General features: G+C 51.0%; 2 protein-coding genes across 5 annotated transcripts in view; both read left to right on the top strand.

The window, feature by feature from the left end:
- The window catches only part of Nwd1 (NACHT and WD repeat domain containing 1), an 89,070-nt gene extending 71,752 nt beyond the window's left edge, over window positions 1-17,318 (top strand). For 2 of the 3 annotated variants that reach the window (XM_050128401.1, XM_050128400.1), the window contains 3 exons: window positions 1,287-1,837; window positions 3,007-3,112; window positions 4,375-10,047. In XM_050128401.1, the coding sequence (XP_049984358.1) occupies window positions 1,287-1,837; window positions 3,007-3,112; window positions 4,375-4,673 (956 nt within the window). In that variant the 3' untranslated portion in view covers window positions 4,674-10,047. Of the gene's footprint in view, window positions 1-1,286; window positions 1,838-3,006; window positions 3,113-4,374; window positions 10,048-17,224 lie in introns of those variants that run through there. The other variant, XM_050128402.1, reaches the window with a different exon arrangement.
- A 1,113-nt stretch (window positions 17,319-18,431) lies between these two features.
- Sin3b (SIN3 transcription regulator family member B) overlaps window positions 18,432-21,340 on the top strand; it is a 35,025-nt gene continuing 32,116 nt past the window's right edge. For both annotated transcript variants that reach the window (XM_050128403.1, XM_050128404.1), the window contains exons 1-3: window positions 18,432-18,563; window positions 19,150-19,256; window positions 20,850-21,003. In XM_050128403.1, coding sequence (XP_049984360.1) covers window positions 18,465-18,563; window positions 19,150-19,256; window positions 20,850-21,003 — 360 coding nt within the window. In that variant the 5' untranslated portion in view covers window positions 18,432-18,464. The remainder of the gene's footprint in view (window positions 18,564-19,149; window positions 19,257-20,849; window positions 21,004-21,340) is intronic.

The raw sequence follows: 21,340 nt of genomic DNA, 5'->3' as shown, positions 1-21,340 counted from the left end.
ATATATATATATATATATAGTGGTTTGAGTTTTATCTGCAAGTATGTATATGCACCACATGTGCCTGGTGCCCATGAAGTCAGAAGAGGGCATCAGAGTCCCTGCAGCTGGAGCTTCTGAGCTGCCACATGGGTGCTGGGAAGTGAACCTAGATACCTGCAAGAGGAGCAGGTGCTCTTAACCACTGAACCATCTCTCCAGTCCCCAGATGGACACTGAATTTGGCATAGTGTGAGGGCTCAAACATTCAGCCTATAATTACCAGGGTGTGAAGGGGAGTGGGGACAGGTGCACTGTGTCCCGAGGGTTGTAGGACACCCCTGGGAGGGTTAAGCAGGACTATGAGGTGATGCAATTTTCATTTAATTAGAGTAGATTCCAGTCAGGCTGGTCCTACACCTGGTTGTAATCCCAAACCAGGAAGGCTGAGACAGGAAACCGAAGAGCTGGAGATCAGCCTAGGTGGTTATGGAGGTCCCATGTTGCTAGACTTCCCCTAGGCGTCTATCTCTGTGCACCCCAGATACGGCAATCACCTCTGACAAAGCCGTGCTGGGAGAACCGGGAGTCTGCTGGAGTTACAGGAATGCGGGTGCGCGCTGGAGGAGGGGTGCAGGGGGAGAGCCTGCTGTGTTATTCGTGTTCCCACACAGCGCCCAGACACTCGTGAAAGCTACAGGTGTGGAGCTCTGTGCACCCTTTGCAGACAGCTCACAGCCTGGGGCACCTCCCTCTCCTATCAGAAGGGAATGTTTCAATATGGAAGAAAGAACTTCATGACACCGCTCTGAATTTAACCCAGAGGCCAGTCTAGCCGTGGCGGGGGCGGGTGCTGGAGAAGGCTGCCCCAGTGCTATTCCCCAGGGCACAGCAGGGCCAGGTAGACAGTGTAGTGTATCATGGAGCACGTGCAAACCCAGGTTCTGCCCTCCCCGCTGCCGCGCACAGCCCCGCCCCCTAGCTTCAGATGCCATTTCTTCCCAGTCCCTACTGAGCATGCGTTAGGCCCTGGCTTCCATTTTTGCCTCAGGGCTTACTGAGCACGTCTATAGGTGCAGGGTTCATTTGCGGCTCCAGGCTCAGTCAGAAAACCATCCAAACTGAAACTTAGGGTCAGAAAATGAGAAAGCTAAGGCCAGCTAAACGCCCACGAGGTAAGCCTGAAAATGTGAGTTCGAGCCCCAGGACCCATATGGTGGGAAGGACACACATATAAAATAATTGTAATTTTTTAAAAGCTTAAGAAAACCAGACGATCCATCCCTGACTCTCTTCTCCCTGAGCAGGTGAGGAACAGGATTCCCTGGACACGTCCAATGAGGTCCGGTGTCTGGAGGTGGCCGAGCAGGCCAAGCTCCTCTTCACAGGCCTGGTTTCGGGGATTGTGCTTGTGTTCCCCCTGAATTCCAGGCAAGATGTGCTGTGTATCCCCCCACCCGAGGCCCGCAAGGCTGTCAACTGCATGTCCCTGAGCAAGAGTGAGGACCGGCTGGCCATCGCCTATGACAACATCGTCCTGGTGCTGGACATCAGCCCCGGGGACCCATGTCCCACCATCGAGGGCCCCACCTACACCTTTTACACCCAGCTGCCGGAGACCATAGCAAGTGTGGCCGCGCTGGCCGACTACCGTGTTCTCTACGGCATGACTGATGGCGGCCTCTTCCTGTACAACTGTGCAAGCTCCAAAGTCTTCCCGCTGGAGGCCCACGGGAGCAGGGTGAGCTGCGTGGCGGTCAGCCACGGGGAGCAGCTGGCCGTGAGCGGGGCGGAGGATGCGCTGCTCTGCCTCTGGGACCTGCAAGCTTGCAGGGGGATGTTCGAGATGAGCTATGAGGTGGGTGGCCCGGCCCACTGACATCCATGTTGTGCCCTTTCCTCTTCCCTCCTGTGCTCCTTTCTTATTTTGTGTTTACACTGTTTCTAGCTGTGAGCATACATCTTTGTGTGTGATGGATAGAGGTCCACCTGTGTGTCATTCCTCACCTTGTTTTGGGGGGCCCTCCCATTAGGCTGCAGTGGGCAGGGTGCTTCTATCCACAATTCCCTAAAGCTGGGATTGCAAGTGTGGGCCACCATGCCTGCTTTTTTTTTTTAAACATGAGAACTAGGGCATCATTGCAGGTCCTCATACTTGCCCAACAGTTGAGGAGGAAGGCATTCCTAACGAGGTGTCCGCTAACCCCCAGATGCGTGCCCAGCCACCCACAGGTGCATTGCACCTGTGCTGTGCTGCAGGAGCTCTAGAGCTGCGGCCTGCACACACACACCTGCGCATGCATTGCACCCTGAAGCTCTCGCCTCTGAAGACAGACCTTGCTCCTTGGAAAGTCCGTCTCTGTGGGGTTTGCTCTGCTCTGCCTCCTGTGGAGAGCTGGGTTTGGGACACTGGCCGGGTGAAGGACTGGTCTGATTGCGGCTGGAAATGGCATCATGGGGTACACTAGTTATTTTGTTACCAGATCACTGACCAGAAGCAACTGAAGGGGGAAGAGCCATCCGGGCTCCCTGTTGTAGGGGACACAACCTAAGCTGGAGGGAAGGCATAGCACCAGATGGCTCTATGGTGGCAGGGGTGTGAAGCTGGGACTCCACATCTTGGTGGAACAGGAAGCTGAGAATGAACAGGATGTGCACTGGGCTATAAGCCCACAAACCAGAACCACAGTGACCCGCGTCCTCTAGGGAGGCAAACCTGAGAAAGGTCTTCAACTTTCCCAACACCAGCTGTGGACCAAGGGTTAAAACACATAATCCCAGGCAGGCGATCCAGGGCTCAGCTGGAAAAGGTGCTTGTAGCCAAGCTCGATGACCTGAGTTCTGTCCCCACTAACCGCATGGTGTAAGTCGAGAACCATCTCCTGCAAGTTATCCTCTGACTGCATACGGCACTGTGACATGCAGCCCCCCACCCCCACAAACAAATTCAATACAAGTGAACAACAACAACCATGTGAGCAGGGGACATTTCTCACGCTAAGCTTGTCATACGGTCTGTCTCCACAGAGCTCCTACTGCAGAGGGGTGCAGTGTGCCTGCTTCTCGAAGGACGACAAGTACGTGTTTGCAGGCATGAAGGACCGCTCCATCATTGCCTGGAGTGTGCTGGACGGTGAGTCCTGCTTTAGCATAGTGCTGAGCTATGAAGAAGCCTCTTTTATTTTATATATCTCTATCCCTCTCCCTTCCTCCCTTTCTGTGTATGTGTGTACGTGTGTGTACACATGTGCACAGGAGTGCACCTGGACATGTGTACACATATAAGTGGTAGGTGGAGGCTGAGGTTGGCCTAGTCCTCCATGTTATTCAGCTAGACTGGACACTAAGCCCCAGGGACCCACCACAGACTGTCTCCACCCCGCTAGGCTTACAGATCCATGCTGGCACACCTGGCTTTTGCATAGGTGCCAGGGATTCGAACTCAGGTCATCACGCTTGTGTGGCATACAGTCCTCCTTTGCTTTTCTGTTGCTGTAATATCTTGACCCAAAGCAGCTTGGAGAGGAAAGGGTTCATTTGGCTTAAAGGCTTGTAGTTCATCACTCAGGGAAGTCAGGCAGGAGCTGAAACAGAGGCCATGGAGGGGTGCTGCTTACCAGCTCACTCTGATGCTCAGCCTGCTTCCTTATACAGCCAGGATTAACCTCTCCAGGAGTGGCACTGCCCACAGTGAGTTGGGCCGTCCCCCACCCCTCATTAATCAAGAAAATGCCACACAGACCAGTCAGATCCAGGCATTTTTCTCAGTTGTGGTTCCTTCTTCCCAGACGACCTGAGCTGGTGGCAAGTTGACAGAAAACTAACGGCACATCTGCTAAGCACTTGCTGAGCACCTACTGAGCACCTGCTGAGCCATGCCCTAGGGCTGAGCTCTGACCTGGCAAGAAAAGAGTCTCTTGGGTCTTAGCGGGCCTGCTTCAACCTCTAGCTTGGTCCCTCAGCTTAGGAGGTCTGCAGGACCCATGATGTCCCTGCTAGGCCTGTGCTCTGGATCCACAATGCCCTCTGCACATGGCCTGCAGACCCCTTTAGGGAGAGCACAGACTTCTTCCCCAGGCCTCCATGAGGGTGGAAAGTGTCCAGTGAATGTGCAGTCTGTACTTGGGTGGTGACCATGTGCTGGAGAGTATGGACTTTGGAGTCAATGGTTAAGTCAAACCAGGTAGACAGGGAGCCCCGACTCTCCCTCCACAGCCCTGAGATTGTCAGCGTGCAGGGAGCTCCAGGGAGCCCCGACTCCCCCTCCACAGCTGGGCTTGCCAGCGTGCACCACCACACTCAGCTTTTCCATGTGTGCTGGGATCAAACTCATGTCCTGTGTCTGCAGACCTCTGTGCCCCAGCTTTCTCGTAAGCGGTCCTTTCCCCATCACAGGCACCCTGCTGGCTGTCCAGTTTGTCCACGCTGTCATCAGCCGAATCATCCCCACCTCCAGTGGCTTCATGGCCCCCACAAGCCATGGCTATCTCATCAGAGAACATTTCCAGTGCCCATCAGCCAGAGCCTCCCAGCAAGAGCCTCTCAAGAACTTCAAGAGGGCAGTGTGGTTAGTCAAGAGGCAAAGGAAAGAGCAGCTGACTGCCGCAGAGGCCTCTCAGGACACAGGGTCAGTGGCCGCAGAAGGAAAGGAATTGAAGTCAAATAAGCGCTCCCAGGTCTGCCTGATACTGTGAAGGCCTTGGGAGGCTAGGCCTCGGCTCATCTGATAGAACAAACTGTCCAGCTCTCCTGGTGCCATGCAGACCCCAGGTCTCCCTCAAGCATCTTCCATTTTCCTGCCTCTTTTTCTGTTGGGTTTTCAAACCTGCTCCCCTCAGGTTAGCAGCCCTCATCTCCCACACTGCTCCAAGAACCTGGATCAAAGCCTTGGTTCTGCCTCTGTTGGTTCCAGTAGGCACAACTCTTATTGTTGAGCCAATCACTGGCTCTGGGAGGATCTGCAATCACTGTGGGAACCACAGGTGACCCACTGGAGGGCAACCCTGTGTGGCAGAGTGACAGACTGCAGGGATGTGGTGGGCACTGTCCTGTCTTGGAAGGCAGTGGGCATCCAGCTGTGGTCCAGAATCCACATGGCAAAGCCAGCCTGTGTCTCAGCCTTTCCCTTCCCTGTGTGAAGCCAGAGGTCTGGGCTGTCATTCCATATACACGCTTGCCCATTTGAACTTGTGACTGGCACACGTGATCACAGTTAGCCAGTGTGTAGCTCCTGCCCTGACAGTGACGTAAAATGGATTGTACAAAATCTACTCCAGCTGCTTGATGACTTAGCCTTTAATCCCAGCACCAGGAGGCGGAGGCCAGCCTGGTCTACAGAGTAAGTTCCAAGACAGACAGGAGAGAGAGATTCTGTAGAAAAGGGGGCAGGGAGGAAAAGAAAATAGAAAAAGAAAGAAATCTACTTGAGGCTCGGGGCTTAAAGCACCTGCAGTCCCCCTGTGAGCGCTAGAGTTTGAACCTCAGAACCCAGGACCATGCCAGGTGGACACTGTCACCGGCCTGCAGGACTCGCCCCAGAATGTGGAGACAGGCTGTTCTCATTTCACAGGCTGCTGTGACAAAAAACGCTCTGACCAAAGTGACCTATGGAGGCAAGGGGTCCTTTGGCTTCCACTCTCAGGCCACCAGGGCTGTTGGCTATTGCACACAGCATGACCTCCGACCAAGAGACTCACTCGGCAGTGTCCCAGGCACTGTTCTCTTGCTGTGAGAGGCAACTCATTTACAAAGGAGCATTTAATTGGAGTAGTTTACAGTCCAGAGGCTTAGTCCGTTATCATCAATGGCAGGGAGCGTGGCAGCAGGCATGGCAGGCATAGTGTTGGTGAAGTAGCTGAGAGATATATCATGATCTGCAGACATGCAGAGAGAGAGAGAAAGAGAGAGAGAGAGAGAGAGAGAGAGAGAGACAGACAGACAGACAGACAGACAGACAGACTGGGCTTAGCATGGACTTTTGAAAACTTCAAAGCCTACCCCATGATATACATCCTCCAACAAGGCCACACCTAACCCTTATAATCCTTTCAAACCGTTCTACTCCCTGGTGGCCAAACATTTGAATATATGTGCCTTCTGGAGCCATTCTCATTTAAACCACCACAAGCAGGAAGCATGGGCTGGGCTGCTTTTCTGGCTTTCTCCGGATTGTTATCCGCTCATACAGCCCCAGAACCACCAGCCCAGGGAATGGCGCCTTCCACAACGGGTTCCCTCCTGCACCGGTTCACAGTCAAGACAACCCCCCACGGTCACACCCATACCAGCCTGATGGAGCGGTCCTCGCTTGTCATGTGACTCTAGATTGTGTGAAGTTGACAGTTAAAGCTAACTAGGTCACAGAGGATCATGAGCGTTCTGGCTAGCTGAGCGAGACACACCTGCAAGCCCTCGGTTTGATAAAGAGATCCTGCCTCAAGGAATAAGGTGGAAGAAGAATCAAGGATGATTCCTGACTCGACCTCAGGCCTCCACAAATAAACATGCACACACATGTGTATACACACACATACACAGTCTTATGATGCCCAAACTGGCCTCAAACTCCATGTGTGCTGTTGAACTCTCGATCCTGCAGGACCACAGTCATAGCCATGCCCAGCTCCCTGACACATCAGAACACGCTAACATCTCCCTGCTTTGCTCCAGACCGCCTGCCTCGAAGTGGCTCTCCCTATGCCCACAGCCATCTACTGAGCCGGGCTTGTGCCTGGGCCCTTGCTGCAGTCATGTCTTAAGGAGAGCTTTCCTCACTGCATAGGACTCTAGACAGACAGAGCAAGTTTCTTGGTGCTGGAGATGGAACCAGGGCTTGCTAGGCAAGTGCTAGACCGAGAGCCACGCTTCTGGCCTGTCCCTGATGCTGAGCTCCAGCTTCAAAATGAGGCCATTGAAGATAACTCCTTCAGTTATTTCCCAAACGAGGGTTCCAAAATGCACGCTATGGCAGCTCTGAAAATGTTAGTGACAAAATTTAAATAAATAAATGAATAAATAAATAAATAAATAAATAAATAAATAAATAAATAAATAGGGCTGGAGAGATGGCTCAGAGGTTAAGAGCACTAGCTGCTCTTCTAGAGGTCCTGTGTTCACTTCCCAGCAACCACATAATGGCTGACAACCAACTATAATGAGATCTGGTGACCTCTCCTGGTCTGCAAGTACACATGCAGGCAGAACACTGTATATATAATAAATACATCTTTAAATAAATAAATAAACAGCGGACTGGAGAGATGGCTCAGCAGTTAAGCTTCATGCTGCTCCAGCAGAGGACCCAAGTTTGATTCTTAACACCCACACCAGGTAGCTCACAACCAGCCTCAGGGGAATTCAGTAACCTTAGTCTTTTGCAGATACCTGCACGCATACAAACACACACACTTACAAATAAGCTAGCTGGGCTGCAGGGACAAACAAGTGGGCCCTTTAAAAAACTTATCAATCTTTAAAAAACTTATGGGCCGCCAGGCAATGGTGACATTCTCCTTTATTCCCAGCACTTGGGATGCAGAGGCAGGTGGATCTGTGAGTTCAAGGCCAGCCTGGTCTACATGGAGAGTTCCAGGACAGGCTCCAAAGCTACACAGAGAAAACTTGTCTCAAAAAATAATAATAATAATAATAATAGGGGCTGGAGAGATGGCTCAGTGGTTAAGATCACTGACTGCTCTTCCAGAGGACCTGGGTTCAATTCCCAGCATCTACATGGCAGCTAACAAATGTCTGTAATTCCAAGATCTCACACCCTCACACATACATGCAGATAAAACACCAGTGCAAATAAAAGGAAAATTATAATAATAATAATAATAGAAAAACCTTATGGGTCAATGAGCTGACTTGGTGAATAACAGCACTTAGTACTCAACCCTGAGTTCAATCTCTAGGACCCACAGGGTGGAAGAAGAGACCCGACTTCACAAGAGTTGCTTGCTGAACCCACACTTCACCATAGTAATCACACCCTGTTGCAGGGTGAGGGCCCACCTGTTTGTCCCTGCAGCCTAGCTAGCTTACACCCGAAATAACCACACAGAAACTGTGTTCATTAAATCACTGCTTGGCCTATTAGCTCTAACATCTTATTGGCTATCTCTTACACCTTGATTTAGCCCATTTCTACTAATCTATGTATTGCCACGTGGCAGTAGCTTACCAGGAAAGATTCGGCATGTCTGATTCTGTTGGCTCCATGGTGTCTCTCCTTTACTTCGCTTTCTTCCTCCCAGCATTCAGTCTGTCTTCCCGCCTACCGAAGTTCTGCCCTATCAACTAGGCCAAGGCAGTTTCTTTATTCATTAACCAATGAAAGCAGCACACAAAAAGAAGGACCTCCTACACATACACACAAGAAGAAGAAGAGGAGGAGAAAAAGGAGGAGGAGGAAGAAATTTGGTATATTTTAAGCTATAGCTTGAAAATATGTACTCAGGTGCATTGAGCAATAACTTTAGATTTTTAAAATAATATTTTATTTTTATTAACCTGTATTAACTGTACATATTAGTAGGGGCCCATGAGATAGTTCATCTTGACTGCAGCACACACTCATCAAACAGCCTCTTTATCCACCTTCAGCTCCGTCCCACGCTGGTCCTCACAATTCCACGTCCTTCTAATTCCTGTGTATGAGCGAGGGAATGCGGCACTGCCATCCTGCATCTGATTTCATGGAACACAATGGCCTTCTCTCTGGCTGCATGTTATTCCATTATTGACTGTACCACATATTCTTTTCCAACACTGAAGTGTGACTGTTGGCCATTGCTAGTTAGGAAGTCTCTCACCGTCTCCCCTTAACTGAAGGACTTAGCTTGAGCAGAGAGCCCTTGAAGGGGAAAATGTTACCATTTTGCCTCTCCCTGGCTCCCTCCCCACGCCTCTCGTCCTGACAGGGAAAGTTGATGTACAGCTTCTGGCCTAAAATTCCAGTATCTGGGGCTTGGTCACAGAGGTGTTTAATCCCAGCTGTTGGGAGGCAGAGCAGGATCAGAGGATCTGTGTGAGTTTGAGGCCAGCCTGGTCTACATAGCAAGACATTGTCTCAAAAACGAAACAAAAATAAAATTCCTGTGTTCATTGCAACAGTCTGAGGGAGATTCAGTTACTGAGCAATGTGCTCCAGGCTGGTGGATGGTAGGTACACAGGGTGGAAGCTGTAAGAGGCTCCTACTGCTGTGTGTCAGAGTATGACCCCCCAGCCCACGGAGGGTGTGAATGGAGCGTGACCCCCGGCTCTCATGGGGTGTGTGTGTGGATGGAGCATGACCCCCGGCTCCCACGGGGGTGTGGATGGAGAGTAGCCCCCGGCTCCCACAAGGGGTGTGGATGGAGCGTAGCCCCCCACCCTCAGGGGGTATGGATGGAACATGACCCCTGACCCTCACGGGGGGGGGTGTGTGGATGGAGCGTGGCCCCCGGCTCCCACGGCACTGTGGATGGAAACATCTCACACAGACAACTTTGCTCCCTAAGCCCTACTGCAGGCTGCGGGCTGTTCCCGTTATTTCCTTGCTGTGAGCAAACACTGGACACAGCAATTTAAGTGGGGTGGGTTTCTTTGGGGTCAGGGTTTATGGTTCCTGTCCATCATGGCGGAAGGAGGAGGTTTTGGCCTTGGCTCACAGCCAGGCAGAAACTTGGCGTTGTTGTTTGAAGTTCATTCTAGAACTCTGGTTGGTAGCATGGCTCCACCCCTGTTCAGGGTGGATCGTCCTTCCTCAGCGAAAGCTCTCTGGAAATGCCCTCACAGACTCTCAGTCACACTGGGAGTGAAGCTGACCCATGTCCAGTCCACCCCTTACCAACTCGGCACATGTGCCACCTGCATCACATCAGCCTGCCCAGTCCTTAGGGCCTCTTGGCCATCTCATAATGCAAGGTTGTTGGGGGGAGCCTGCTTGTTTCATTCCTGGTTGCTTAGCCCCGAAATAATCACACATAAATTATATTATTTAAATCACTGCTTGGCCCATTAGCTCTAACTTCTTATTGGCTAACTCTTACATCTTAATTTAACCCATATCCATTACTCTGTGTATTGCCACGAGGCAGTGGCTTTGGCTTACTGGGTAAAGTTCCCAGCGTCTATCTGTGGTGGTGGCTCCATGACTTCTCTCTGACTCTGCCCTTCTTTCTCCCAGCATTCTGTTTTGTTTTCCCCGCCTAGCTCTGTCTCCTATAGCTCTGCTATAGGCCCAAAGCAGTTCTTTTATTAACCAATGATATTCATAGCATACAGAGAGGACTCCCACATCACAAGGTGCATTTGGTCTATCTCTGAATATGCTCAACATAATTGTGTTTATTTTATTTGGGGGGTAGTGCAGTGCACACTGCCACAGTGCATATGTGGATCTTAGAGGACAATTCCTAAGACTTGTTGTTTCTCCCCCCACCGTACGGTTGTCCAGGATCAAAGTCAGGTAGTCAGGCTTGACAGCAAGCGCCTCTACACATTGAGCCCTCTCTCCAGTCCCTCAAAGTCTACACAATTCCAACATTGTTCAGAAGCAGATGGAACTCTTGGCACCCACAAATGTGGGAACCCACAGCCCACCTGCCGCACACAGGGCCAGGTCCTCTCCCTGCCTAGGTCTTTCTTTGATAAACATCTCATGGTCCTGGCATTTTAAAAATCCTGGGGTCTGGAGCCAGCAAGATGGCTCAATGGACGAAGGCATTTGAAGCCGGATAAGCCCTCTTAGATCCCTGGGACTTGGCTGGCGGATGGCGGGAACTGACGCGGAAAGCGGGAACTGAAGGCGGGAACTGACTAGGCAGGTTCTCCTCGGATTTCCACGCTCACACTGTCGCAGGCACGTGATTGAAAATCTGAACTCCTGGGGTCTTCATTGCAGTACAGGTTTTATCTCTACATCTTCCCACAACGGCCCCTCCAAGGCCTTCTAGGATCTGGCCTGTCCTTATATATTGCCTGACCTTCTGGAACCCTGGGGGAAGCTCCCACAGCCAGCTCCCATAACCGACTTGGATCCCATAAGACCAGTCAAATGCCGGTAAAACCAGTACCACATGGATGCTGCTTCCGCTCAGGATGATCAGCGGCAACTGGGTGTACCCCTGAGGCTGACCCTGGAAAACGCTCCCCTGGGTGTTCGTTTGGAGCAGGGAAGGCCTGTGCGCTGTTCTGAGCAGTCATTCTCCCAGACCCCTGGCCCTCGGCACCCAGTGTGGAAGCAAGGCCTCTTTAGAACGTGGATGCTAATGACACCAGGAGGCACCAAGCTGACCTGACACCCTGCAGCTTCCTGAGCAGGGTCTCCTCCCCAGCAGTGGTGTGTGGGTTCTCCAACCCTGGAGGGGCTCACAAATCTTTCAAGTTTCAGCTAAGCAGCTTCTCAAGGAAGGTGAAGTTTATTTTTCATGGGTCCTCCACCACCATCCAGCAGAAAGCATCTTTACAGCCCCTCCTCTGGGCAGCGGCTCACGTTTGAGCAGATGAGTAGACAGGAGGACAAATATACAACTTTATTTCTCAGTCTTTTTATCCAAGCCAGGTCCCTGGAAACAGGCCTCACAGACACACAGCGGAGTGTCTCCTAGGCAACCCACAGCCAGTCAGGTTCACAGCAAGACTTAACCATCATGATCACACAAATTTTTTAAAGATGTTTTTTCTATTTGTTTGGTGTCTGTTTTGAGGCAGAATCTATGTAGCTCTGGCTGTCCTGGAATTACTATGTAGACTAGACAGAGACTCCCCCTGCCTCTGCCTCCTGAGTGCTGGGACTAAAGGCCACCACACCCAGCTAAACAGTTCTCATATAATAGTTGTCCTGCCAGGACTCAAAAGCCGAGGCAGGATGATTAGGAGTTTGAGGCCACCCTGGGATACACAGTCGAGTTTCAGGAAAGCCAGACTGCAGGGTAAGACGCTGTCTGGAAAAAATAAAAAAACAACTAAGAAAAAATCGGCTTTTCTGGATGTTAACAACCTATGTGCTTTGAGGAAGACCTCTAACAGGAGGTGCCAAGCAGCGGCAAGGGGGGAGAATTTCTGCCCCACCTTACACTGTCATATATGACTGTGACCGTATTGCATGCATATCATGGAACACAGGCTGTGTCTGAAAGTTCTCAGACAACAGAACAAACTGTCCCCAACAGGAGGGTGACATTTCCTCTCTAGCTCATAGAATTATTAACACAGGGATTTATGTTGTCTACTATTTCAGGATGTATGAGGGGTTGAGGAGTACTGTGGGTGGAACCTCTGTCTTCTACATAGGAGGCAGGTGCTCTACCACTGAGCCACGCCCCCAGCCCCTGACTGGGGGACTCGAGGCAGGTATCAGCCTTATAGAGAGGTATTCGAATCCTTGAACCCTTTGCTTCTTTTATGAGCCTGCCCAGACCCTGGGAGGAAGTACACATACCGTTATAGTATGGATGTGAAATGTACCTCAAAGGCTACGTACAAACCTTCCATCTGGGTGTGGTGACATACTCTGCTAATGCCAGCACTCAGAAAGCTGCCACAGGAGCCTGCTATTGTCTGAGGCTGGCCTCTGCCGCAGACAATCAGAATTTTTCTCTCAGAAAACCAAAATCCAAAATAAAAGAGGGCTCTTTTTCCAGGATGCTCCGCAAGTCAGGTTACAGGGACATGTCTTTGGAGGGCACTGAAGGACACTGGTCTCTTCTTCCTCTCTGTTTCTGGGCCACCATCAGGTGGGCTGCTGGCTCCACCACATGCTGCCTACTGTAGACCCAAAAGCAAGGGGCCAGGTGGGGTGGAGCACACCTTTAGTCCCAGCACTCGGGAGGCAGAAGCAGGCAGATCTCTGACTTTGAGGCTATCCTGGTCTACAGAGTGACTAAAGAAAGCATGGAGGTGAGCAATGCCCCCCCTCAATGCAAAAACCCAACAAAACTAAGTTGAATTTTTCAGGTCATCAAGACAGCTGATTGGGTAAAGGTGCTTGCCACCAAACCTGATACAATAAATAAATAAAAATAAACATTTCTTAAATGTATCTTATCTTTGGATTGTATATCTTGGATATATTTTCACAGGCTCAGAAAACTGAAACACACAATTTATTTATCCCCAGGGTACAAGGAATCCCCCTAAACGCTGAGCCATTTCAGGGTGACTCAGGTGAGCTGTGCAAGACAGCCTCTCAGGTACAAGACCTAAGGGGGGCACACAAAACCCAACACAATGGTCAAAACCAATAAACCTTTATCATACATACATATGTATATATACAACATATATATGTGATATATATATATATACGTGTATTCCTTTTGTTTTATTTTCCTAGAGATTTAGGCTTTTCTGGTTTTGTTTTTTAGAAACTGGGTCTCTTTGTGTAACCCTGACTGGCCTGGAACTTGCTTTGTAGACCAGACTGGCCTTGAAGCCCCAGATATCTGCCTGCCTCTGCCTCCAGAGTGCTGGGATTAGAGGCATGCGCCACCACACCTGGCTCTAAGATTTTGATTTTTATTATTGTTTTAGTTGTGTGTGTGTGTGGTTTATGCACATGAATGCCATACAGAGATGCCAGAAGAGGGTGTGGGACCCTGGAGCTAGAGTTAAGGGCAGTTGTGGGCTTCCATGTGGGTGCTGGGAATAACACATGAGACCTCGGAGGAGCAACCAATGCCCTTAACTGCTGAGCCATCTCTGCAGGCCACTGCTGTTGCTAAAGATCTATTGCTTTTAATTATGTGTGTGCACCTGATTGCAGGTGCTCGTGGAAGCCAGCGAAGGGTGCCTGAGCTGGAGTTACAGGTGTTTGTGAGCCACCTCACACGGATGCTGGGAACTGAACCCAGGTCCTCTACAATACCAGAATGGACTCTTAACTGCTAAGCCATCGCTTTGGCCACAATGTGTTCTGTTGAGAGAGAGTCTCATGTATCCCAGACTGGTCTGGAAGCTTCTATGCAGTCAAATATGACCTTCAATTCCTAATCATCCTCATCTTCCTCCTGCCTGCTCGGCTGTGAACTGCCTTAGCTGGCTATTACACAGATGCTTTTTTATAAATATTTTTAAATTTTTGTATTTGTGTGTGTGCACTGTGTGTGTGTGTGTGTACATGTGCTATGGTGTGCACAAGGAAGTTAAAGGGCACTTTGAGGCAGGTTTCTCACTGACTGCTGCAGGAGCCAGGCTGGCCTAGGTCTCCTGTCTCCACACCCGTCTCCCTCAGAGTGCGGGGATGGCAGGCTTCTGCGACTGTGTCTTGCTTTATGTGGATATGTGGGATTTGAACTCAGATCTCAAAACTTTTGTGGTAGATGCTTTACCCACTGAGTCATCTCCCTAACTCCAAACAAAAATGTTAAATTATTTTTACATATTTTTAGGGGCATTGTTTGTGAGCCATGTGTGTGTGGCTAAGTGTGGTGGTTTGAGTAAGAATGGCCCCCATAGGCTCATATACTTGAATGCTGTCCGAAAGGATAATAAGGATTAGGGGTGTGGCCTTGCTGGAGGGTGTGGGCTTTGAGGTCTCTCATTCCATGCCTATGGGCCAGGATGATTGCTTAGCCACCTACCCAGCACCTACCGCCATGCTCCCACCATGGTGATAGTAGACATACCCCTGAAGCTATAAGCAAGCCTCCAATTAAATGCTTTCTTTTATATAAGAGTTGTTTTGGTCATGGTGTCTCTTCACAGCAACAGAACAGTGACCAGGACACTGGGTGTGTGCCAAAGCATGCCCATGTAGGTCAAGTCAGCGGACAATTTGCAGGACCCACTGTGCGGGCCAGAAGGATTGATCTCACATCCTCAGGCCTGGCAGCAAGCCCCTTTACCCACTGAGCCATCAGTGTAATTTTTTATGGTAGATTTTTGTTGCTGTTTTGAGACAGGTTCTGTAGAGACAGGTTATTATGTAGCACAGGCTAACCTGAAACTCATGGTGATTCTCCTGCCTCAGTCTCATAAGTGTTAGCTTTACAGATAAAAGCCATGGTGTCTGGCCTAGACTTTTTTTAGACATCAGTTTCCCCTCCACTGCCACACTGAGAAGTTCCAGGGTGTCGCTGTCCCTCCACATCTTCCTGCTCCACACACTCGGCAGCTGTCAGCCCTCCTCTTGGCAGGGCCGGATTTGCGGTTGATAAGCAAGATCTGACTCAGCGCTCTGCTCACAGGAGCCAGCACCCAGGGAGGCGCTTTCTGGGGCAAGAACTTGGGGTTGAGATAGTTCTTTGTTGCTCGGTAACAAATTGTTGCAAGCTCTGTCCACCCCACCATGGTTTTATCTGTTTGCTCCTGTCCTGTGGTCAGCAAGTCTGCTCAGCATCACAGGGCCTTTGTTCATTATATCACAGATGCCAGCTCCTCAGGCTCTCTGCTCAAGGCCAGGCTTCAGTTCCCACGGACCTGCCTGTCTCTGGGAGCAAAAGCCAGCAGGGTTGATTTCCTCTGTTCTGCCTCTGGCCCACAGGCTAGCCCTTTCTGTCAGGACTCTGAGGCTAGGCACCCAGTGTACTCGCCTTCCTCTTCTTTTGTTTCTGTTGCAGCTTGGAGACATGTCTCTGAAACCTAGGCTGTACTGAGATGACAGGCATTGCCATGCGCAGGTTAACCTCTCTGTCTCTCTGGTCTGTATGTTTAGTCTCATGTGTGTGGGATCACATACATACATGTACATATTCCCATGGGGGCCAAAGACGATCTTGGGTGTCTACCTCATGTGTTGAGCCCTGGTCTCTTGCTGTAGCTTGTGTGAGGAAAGGGGCTTACTTCAGCCCACAGCTCCACCTCACAGCCCATTGCTGAGGGAAGTGAGAACAAGAACTTAGGAAGGAGCCTGGAGGCAGGAACTGAGGCAGAGGCCATGGAAGGGTGCTGCTTCTGCCTCACACGAGGATACATGAGGCTTGCTCAGCCTATTTTCTTGAATACCCCGAGACAGCACCCCAGGGTTGGCACTGCCCTCAGCGACTGGAGCCTCCAACATTAAATACCCCAAGACAGCACCCCAGGGTTGGCATTGCCCTCGGCGACCAGAGCCTCCAACACTAAACATCAGTCTTGAAAATGTCCACAAAGACATGCCCACGGGGCCAATCTGATGAAGGTGTTTTCTCAACTGAGGTTCCCTCTTCCCAAATGACTCTTGGCATGTGTCAAGTTGACACAAAACTATCCAGCACTCACTCTTAACCTGGAGCGGCCCAATTCAGCCAGTTTAAGCAGCCAGCTTGCTCCAGGGATCCTGCCACTGCCTCCTAATTGCTGGGAGGATAGGTGGCCACCGTGCCTGCCTGAAAACCAACTCTTCTGCAGCCTTTATTTTATTTTTATTTTTATTTTGAGACAGGGTTTCTCTGTGTAGTCCTGGCTGTCCTGGAACTTGCTTGGTAGACCAGGCAGGCCTTGAACTCACAGAGATCCGCCTGCCTCTGCCTTCTGAGTGCTGGTATTAAAGGCGTGCGTCACCACCACCTGGCTCCTGCACAGTGAATGCTGGAAAGGATGTAGCTGGACCCAGCTCAGCTGAGGGTGTGTGCTGTGAGCGCCACTGGTAGGAGGGTGGGCAGAACCCTCTGAAGGATGAATGTGGGTCTCTAGTGGCTGATTCTCCAGGGAGTGGGTCCTTACGTCCACCTTATGGTGTGTGTGTGTATGTGTGGTATATGTACATGTGGGTGTGTACCTGTGTGTACACACATTGATTTTCACCTTTTATTTTGTTTAAAAGTCCTAAGCCAGGCAGTGGTGGCGCACACCTTTAATCCCAGCACTCAGGAGGCAGAGGCAGGCAGATCTCTGTCAATTGGAGGCCAGCCTGGTCTACAGAGCTAGTTCCAGGACAGGCTCCAAAGCTACAGAGAAACCCTGTCTTGAAAAACCAAAAAAAAAAAGTCCTTTATTTTGTGAATATGATGTTCGATGTGCATGAATGTCTGTGTACCATATGTGCCTGGTATCTGCAGAAATCGATGCAACAAGTGCTCTTAACCATGAAGCCGTCCGCCTCATTTCCTATTTTTGAGACAGGGTCTCCGTCTGGCGTGGAGTATCAGTTCAGTTAGGCGGGCTGGTCAGCCCCCGACCCCCATGTACTGCCTGGGCTAATAGGTGTTTATTACCATGCCTGGCCACAGATACACTTATGAAAGGGACATTTCTATAAGATAGCATAGGAAGAATGTATTTGAATAACTTCACCCACAAGTAAATATAGTTTATTTTTCTTATCTTATATTTTAAAATCAGTGACTGGGATGGACCTCCTCGTGTATTTGTTCCCTAAAATAAACCTACACTCGTTGACCTGTTCAGCCACAAGCCTATGAAAACTCTAAAGCAGGGAAGATGGAAATCTTGAGGTGAGTGGTGGCACACCTGTCTTCCAGGCACTCGGGAGGTGAAGGCAGGACAATCACAAGACTGAATGTTGGAGAGTAACCTGTGCTGCCTAGTGAGGCCTCATCTCAAAACAGCACGGGTTGGAAATGTGGCTCCACAGAGCACTTGTCAAACACGAGCAAGGCCCTGGGCCCCAGTGCCTGCTCCACAAAAATAAAGTTTGGAAGCAGCAGTGGCATGGTACAGGCTCCAACCCAGCTGTGAATGGGATCGAGAAAGCGGGACTGGAGAGATGATTTAGTGGGAAAAGAGCTTGCTGCAAGCAAGCAGGAAGATGCACACTGGCTGGCTCTGACCAGCAATGCAGCGGTGGGGACGGCATTGCTGGCTACCCAGTCCCTTTCGGACAGTGAGCTCCAGGTTTAGTGAGAGATCCAGTCTCAAAAGACACCATTGCTCACCTCTGGCCACAGCACACACATAAAGGCACGAGTTTACACACATGTGCGCGCGCGTGCGCGCGCCTACACGGGGACACACTCAGTGCAAGAACTCAGTCCACATAGCTCTAGAATAGCTGCTGCTCACAGTCCACTGCCACATCAACCCCACAGAACAGGAGTCCAGAAACTTCCCAGGAAAAAGCAGGTCCTACAAATACATCTTCAGGTCACGGGTCAACAGATACGTGGACTTGTTTCTGATAATGTCAACATCTAAATGTCAATTTCTTTTAAGACGTGGTCTTAACTATGTAGCTCAGTCTGCAAGCAAGTGATCTGAGTGATCCTCCTGCCTCAGCCTTCCTGTTACTGAGATGACAGGGGAGCCTGAACACCGAAATGTCAGTTTTATAAAATTAATGAGTTTTAAAATGTTTTCCAACTTTGCTAAAAAGTACTCCCCCCCCCCCCAACAAAATAAAGCAAAAATTCTTTGAGTTTCCGGGTCGCCATAGATCCCCAAGGAACCCGCGGTTAGAACGATCCCCGCCCCCTCGGGCAGCCGCCCCCACCCCCGCGAGTTCCTCGTGCGAACACGCCCCTATAGTGACGTCACGAATCTCGCCCCTAGGGGGTGGGGCCCGCGCAAGCGCGACCTGGGCTCCAGCGGAGGCGGGGCGGCAGACGCGGCTGTGACTTCCAACATGGCGCACGCAGGCGGCGGGGGCTCCGCGGGCCGGGGATTCGGCGGCTCCCGCTGGGGTCGTTCGGGCTCCGGAGGCCACGAGAAGCTGCCGGTGCACGTGAGTGACGCCCCCAGCCTCCTTCTGGGGACCCGAAGCCCCGCGGGCCGGCGTCCCTCCGTGCGGCCCCGCCTCGGCCTCCTCTCTGCGCAGTCGGGGCCCGGGGACCCCACATCCCTTCCCTGGAATCCTTCGGCGGCCCCTCGATTTCCCCCTATCGCTTCACTCCTCGCCGCTCCTCGACCCTCCCGGAGATGCCGCGGACCTCCTCGACATCCCCCAGTCATTCCTGCAGCCCCTGTCATCCCCGGGACCCCGCGGTGCGCTCCGGAACCCCCGAGTCCTACTCGCTGGCCCTTAGTTATTCTCGCCGCCCCTCGGTTTCCAGGGGACGTCGCGGCCTCCCCGAGACCCTTCGGTCCTCCCCGCCGGTCCTCGGTCTAACCCGGAACTCCTCGGGCTTCCGAGGCCCCTCGAGACTGGCCGCTGGCCCTCGGTCGTCCTCGTCGGCCCTCCCCGGAACCCCGCAGTTATTCTCGAGGCCCTTTGCAGCCCCACGCCACCCCTTCTCTATCCCTGACCTTCCAGTCCACAGTCTCTGAATCGCGTGACCCCGGCCCACCGTCGGCCTTCTCGTTCCTCGCAGGTGGAGGACGCTCTCACCTACCTAGACCAGGTGAAGATCCGCTTTGGCAGCGACCCTGCCACCTATAATGGCTTTCTGGAGATCATGAAGGAGTTCAAAAGCCAGAGGTAACCTGCAGGGCGTTCTGCACCCGGGAGCAGTAGGCTGGCTGAGCCCCCCTCTACGCCCCCCCCCCCCCCATGTAGTACTAACTACATCTCAGCCCTTAAGCTGGGTGACCTTTCATAGCTTTGGTTGGCCTGGGCAGTTTCTGAAATAGTCACAGGATGAGGTAACTCTGAGGAGCTGATGAGGATTCCTGGAAGGAGGTCAGGAATTGGGGAATGGGTGAGATCCAGGCCTGGACAGAGAGCACTCTTTAATTGAAATGTTGATTTGGGTGTTAGTGAGGTGACTCAGGGTAAAGGTGCCTGCCTGCCTCTAAGCTTGATCACCTGTGCGAGAGAGAACTGACTCTTGCAAGTTGTAATCTGACCTGCACTTGGGAGCCGTGATACATACCCCTTGCAAAAAGTAAATTTAAACAGAACAGTTTTGAAATTTTTCAAGTTTTGTTTATGAAAGGTTGGAGGTATAAGTTTTGTTTTGGGGAACAGTGGTAAAATAAATACTTTAAGAAAATGTTACTTATGGGAGGGTGCATGGTGTCTTCTTGAATTTTGTTCCCAGGATGCTTCTCCTAGCCCTTCCTAGTTTGGCATCTATATGGATAAGAGACATAAAATACAGGAACTGTTGTAGGCACAGAGCCATTGGTGTAGTGGGGTGCCTCTGAGTTATGCCTGTGTCTTCTAGAACCTTTTGTGAGGGATGGCTTGGTTTAGGTGAGGGACTCACCCTAGTGACAGGTGGCAGTCAGTCAGCTTCCCCCGCTCTTCTACTGTCTGCTCTTAGGAAGTGTGAAAGGCCTAGGCTGCTTTCTTCTGAGTATTCAAGATACTGAGGCCAGAAGATGACCCTCCCCATGTCTCCCTATTTTTCCCCCATCCTCTAACTTGAAGGCTCTGGTGTTAAGACATTTCCTTTAGTTAAGAAAAAAAAATCAAAATGGCTGGGCAGTGGTGACACATGCCATTAATCCCAGCATTCAGGAGGTAGAGGCAGAGGGGTCTTTGAGTTCAAGGCCAGAGTGGTTTATAAAGCGCTGTAAGGCAGCGAGGGCTACACAGAGAAGCCCTGTCTTGAAAAACATTAAAACCCCAAAATGTATCCTTACCCTTCCCTGGTTCATAAAATATTAGGAAATATCTCACCTTGCTTGGAGTACTGTGGCTTCCTATAGATTCTTAGCCCAGCACCCAGGTCTTGGGACATTTTCAGAACTGGGCCCAGGATCTTGTATGACTTGGGAGCTATGAATTTTTTGCCAGACCTAGGTAATCACAGGTGGTCTCACATGGTGGGGTCCATTTTTATTTTAAGCAGGTCGTGGTGGTGCACACCTTTAACCCAGGCAGAGGCAGATAGATCTTTTGAGTTCTTGGCCAGTCTGTTCTTAGAAAGTTCCAGGACAGCTAGGGCTACACAGAGAAACCCTGTTTCAAATGGAAAAACAAACAAACAAACAAGAACAGGATAGGGCCTGTTTTAGGAGTCTTCGCTGCCGCTGAAGCCCTGGCCTGTGGTGATTGGCAGGTGTTTGAGGGGTTCTTTCTGCTTTGCTCCCAGGACTCTTGCCCACTTGCATTCTTTTCTTCCAGCATTGACACCCCTGGCGTCATCAGGCGTGTGTCCCAGCTCTTCCATGAGCACCCTGACCTCATTGTGGGGTTTAATGCTTTCCTCCCGCTTGGATACCGCATAGACATTCCCAAGAACGGCAAGTTGAACATCCAGTCTCCTTTGACCAGCCAGGTAGGCTTCGTTTGGGTGATGTGGGCTCAAGTCAGCCTACGCGGAGCACAACTGGACATTTGCGATACTGCCAGAAGCCTTGTACGGCCTGTTCTAGTTCTCTGATAGCTTCTAGTCCAAGTCTCTGCATTCTGAAGTGAACAGGTTGGAGGTCTTACATCTGAGTGTAGTAGCTGGGGCTGTGGTTCGGTGTGGGAGAGCTCTTGGCATGGGCAAAGCCCTGGATTCAATCCCCAGCACTTGGGTCGGGGGAATGGAGTCAAAGAGAATTTTGTGTTCAGAGTCATCGCATCACTAGTTGCTGAAGTCTGGCCTCAGGGCTTTCCCAACAAGTCTC

This window comes from Alexandromys fortis, unplaced genomic scaffold (assembly GCF_014885135.2).
Source record: "Alexandromys fortis isolate MF-2015 unplaced genomic scaffold, M_Fortis_MF-2015_v1.1 scaffold_296, whole genome shotgun sequence".
NCBI classification, from domain to species: domain Eukaryota; kingdom Metazoa; phylum Chordata; class Mammalia; order Rodentia; family Cricetidae; genus Alexandromys; species Alexandromys fortis.
Note: the sequence above shows the minus strand (reverse complement) of the source record. Positions and strands in the feature narration are given on the sequence as shown.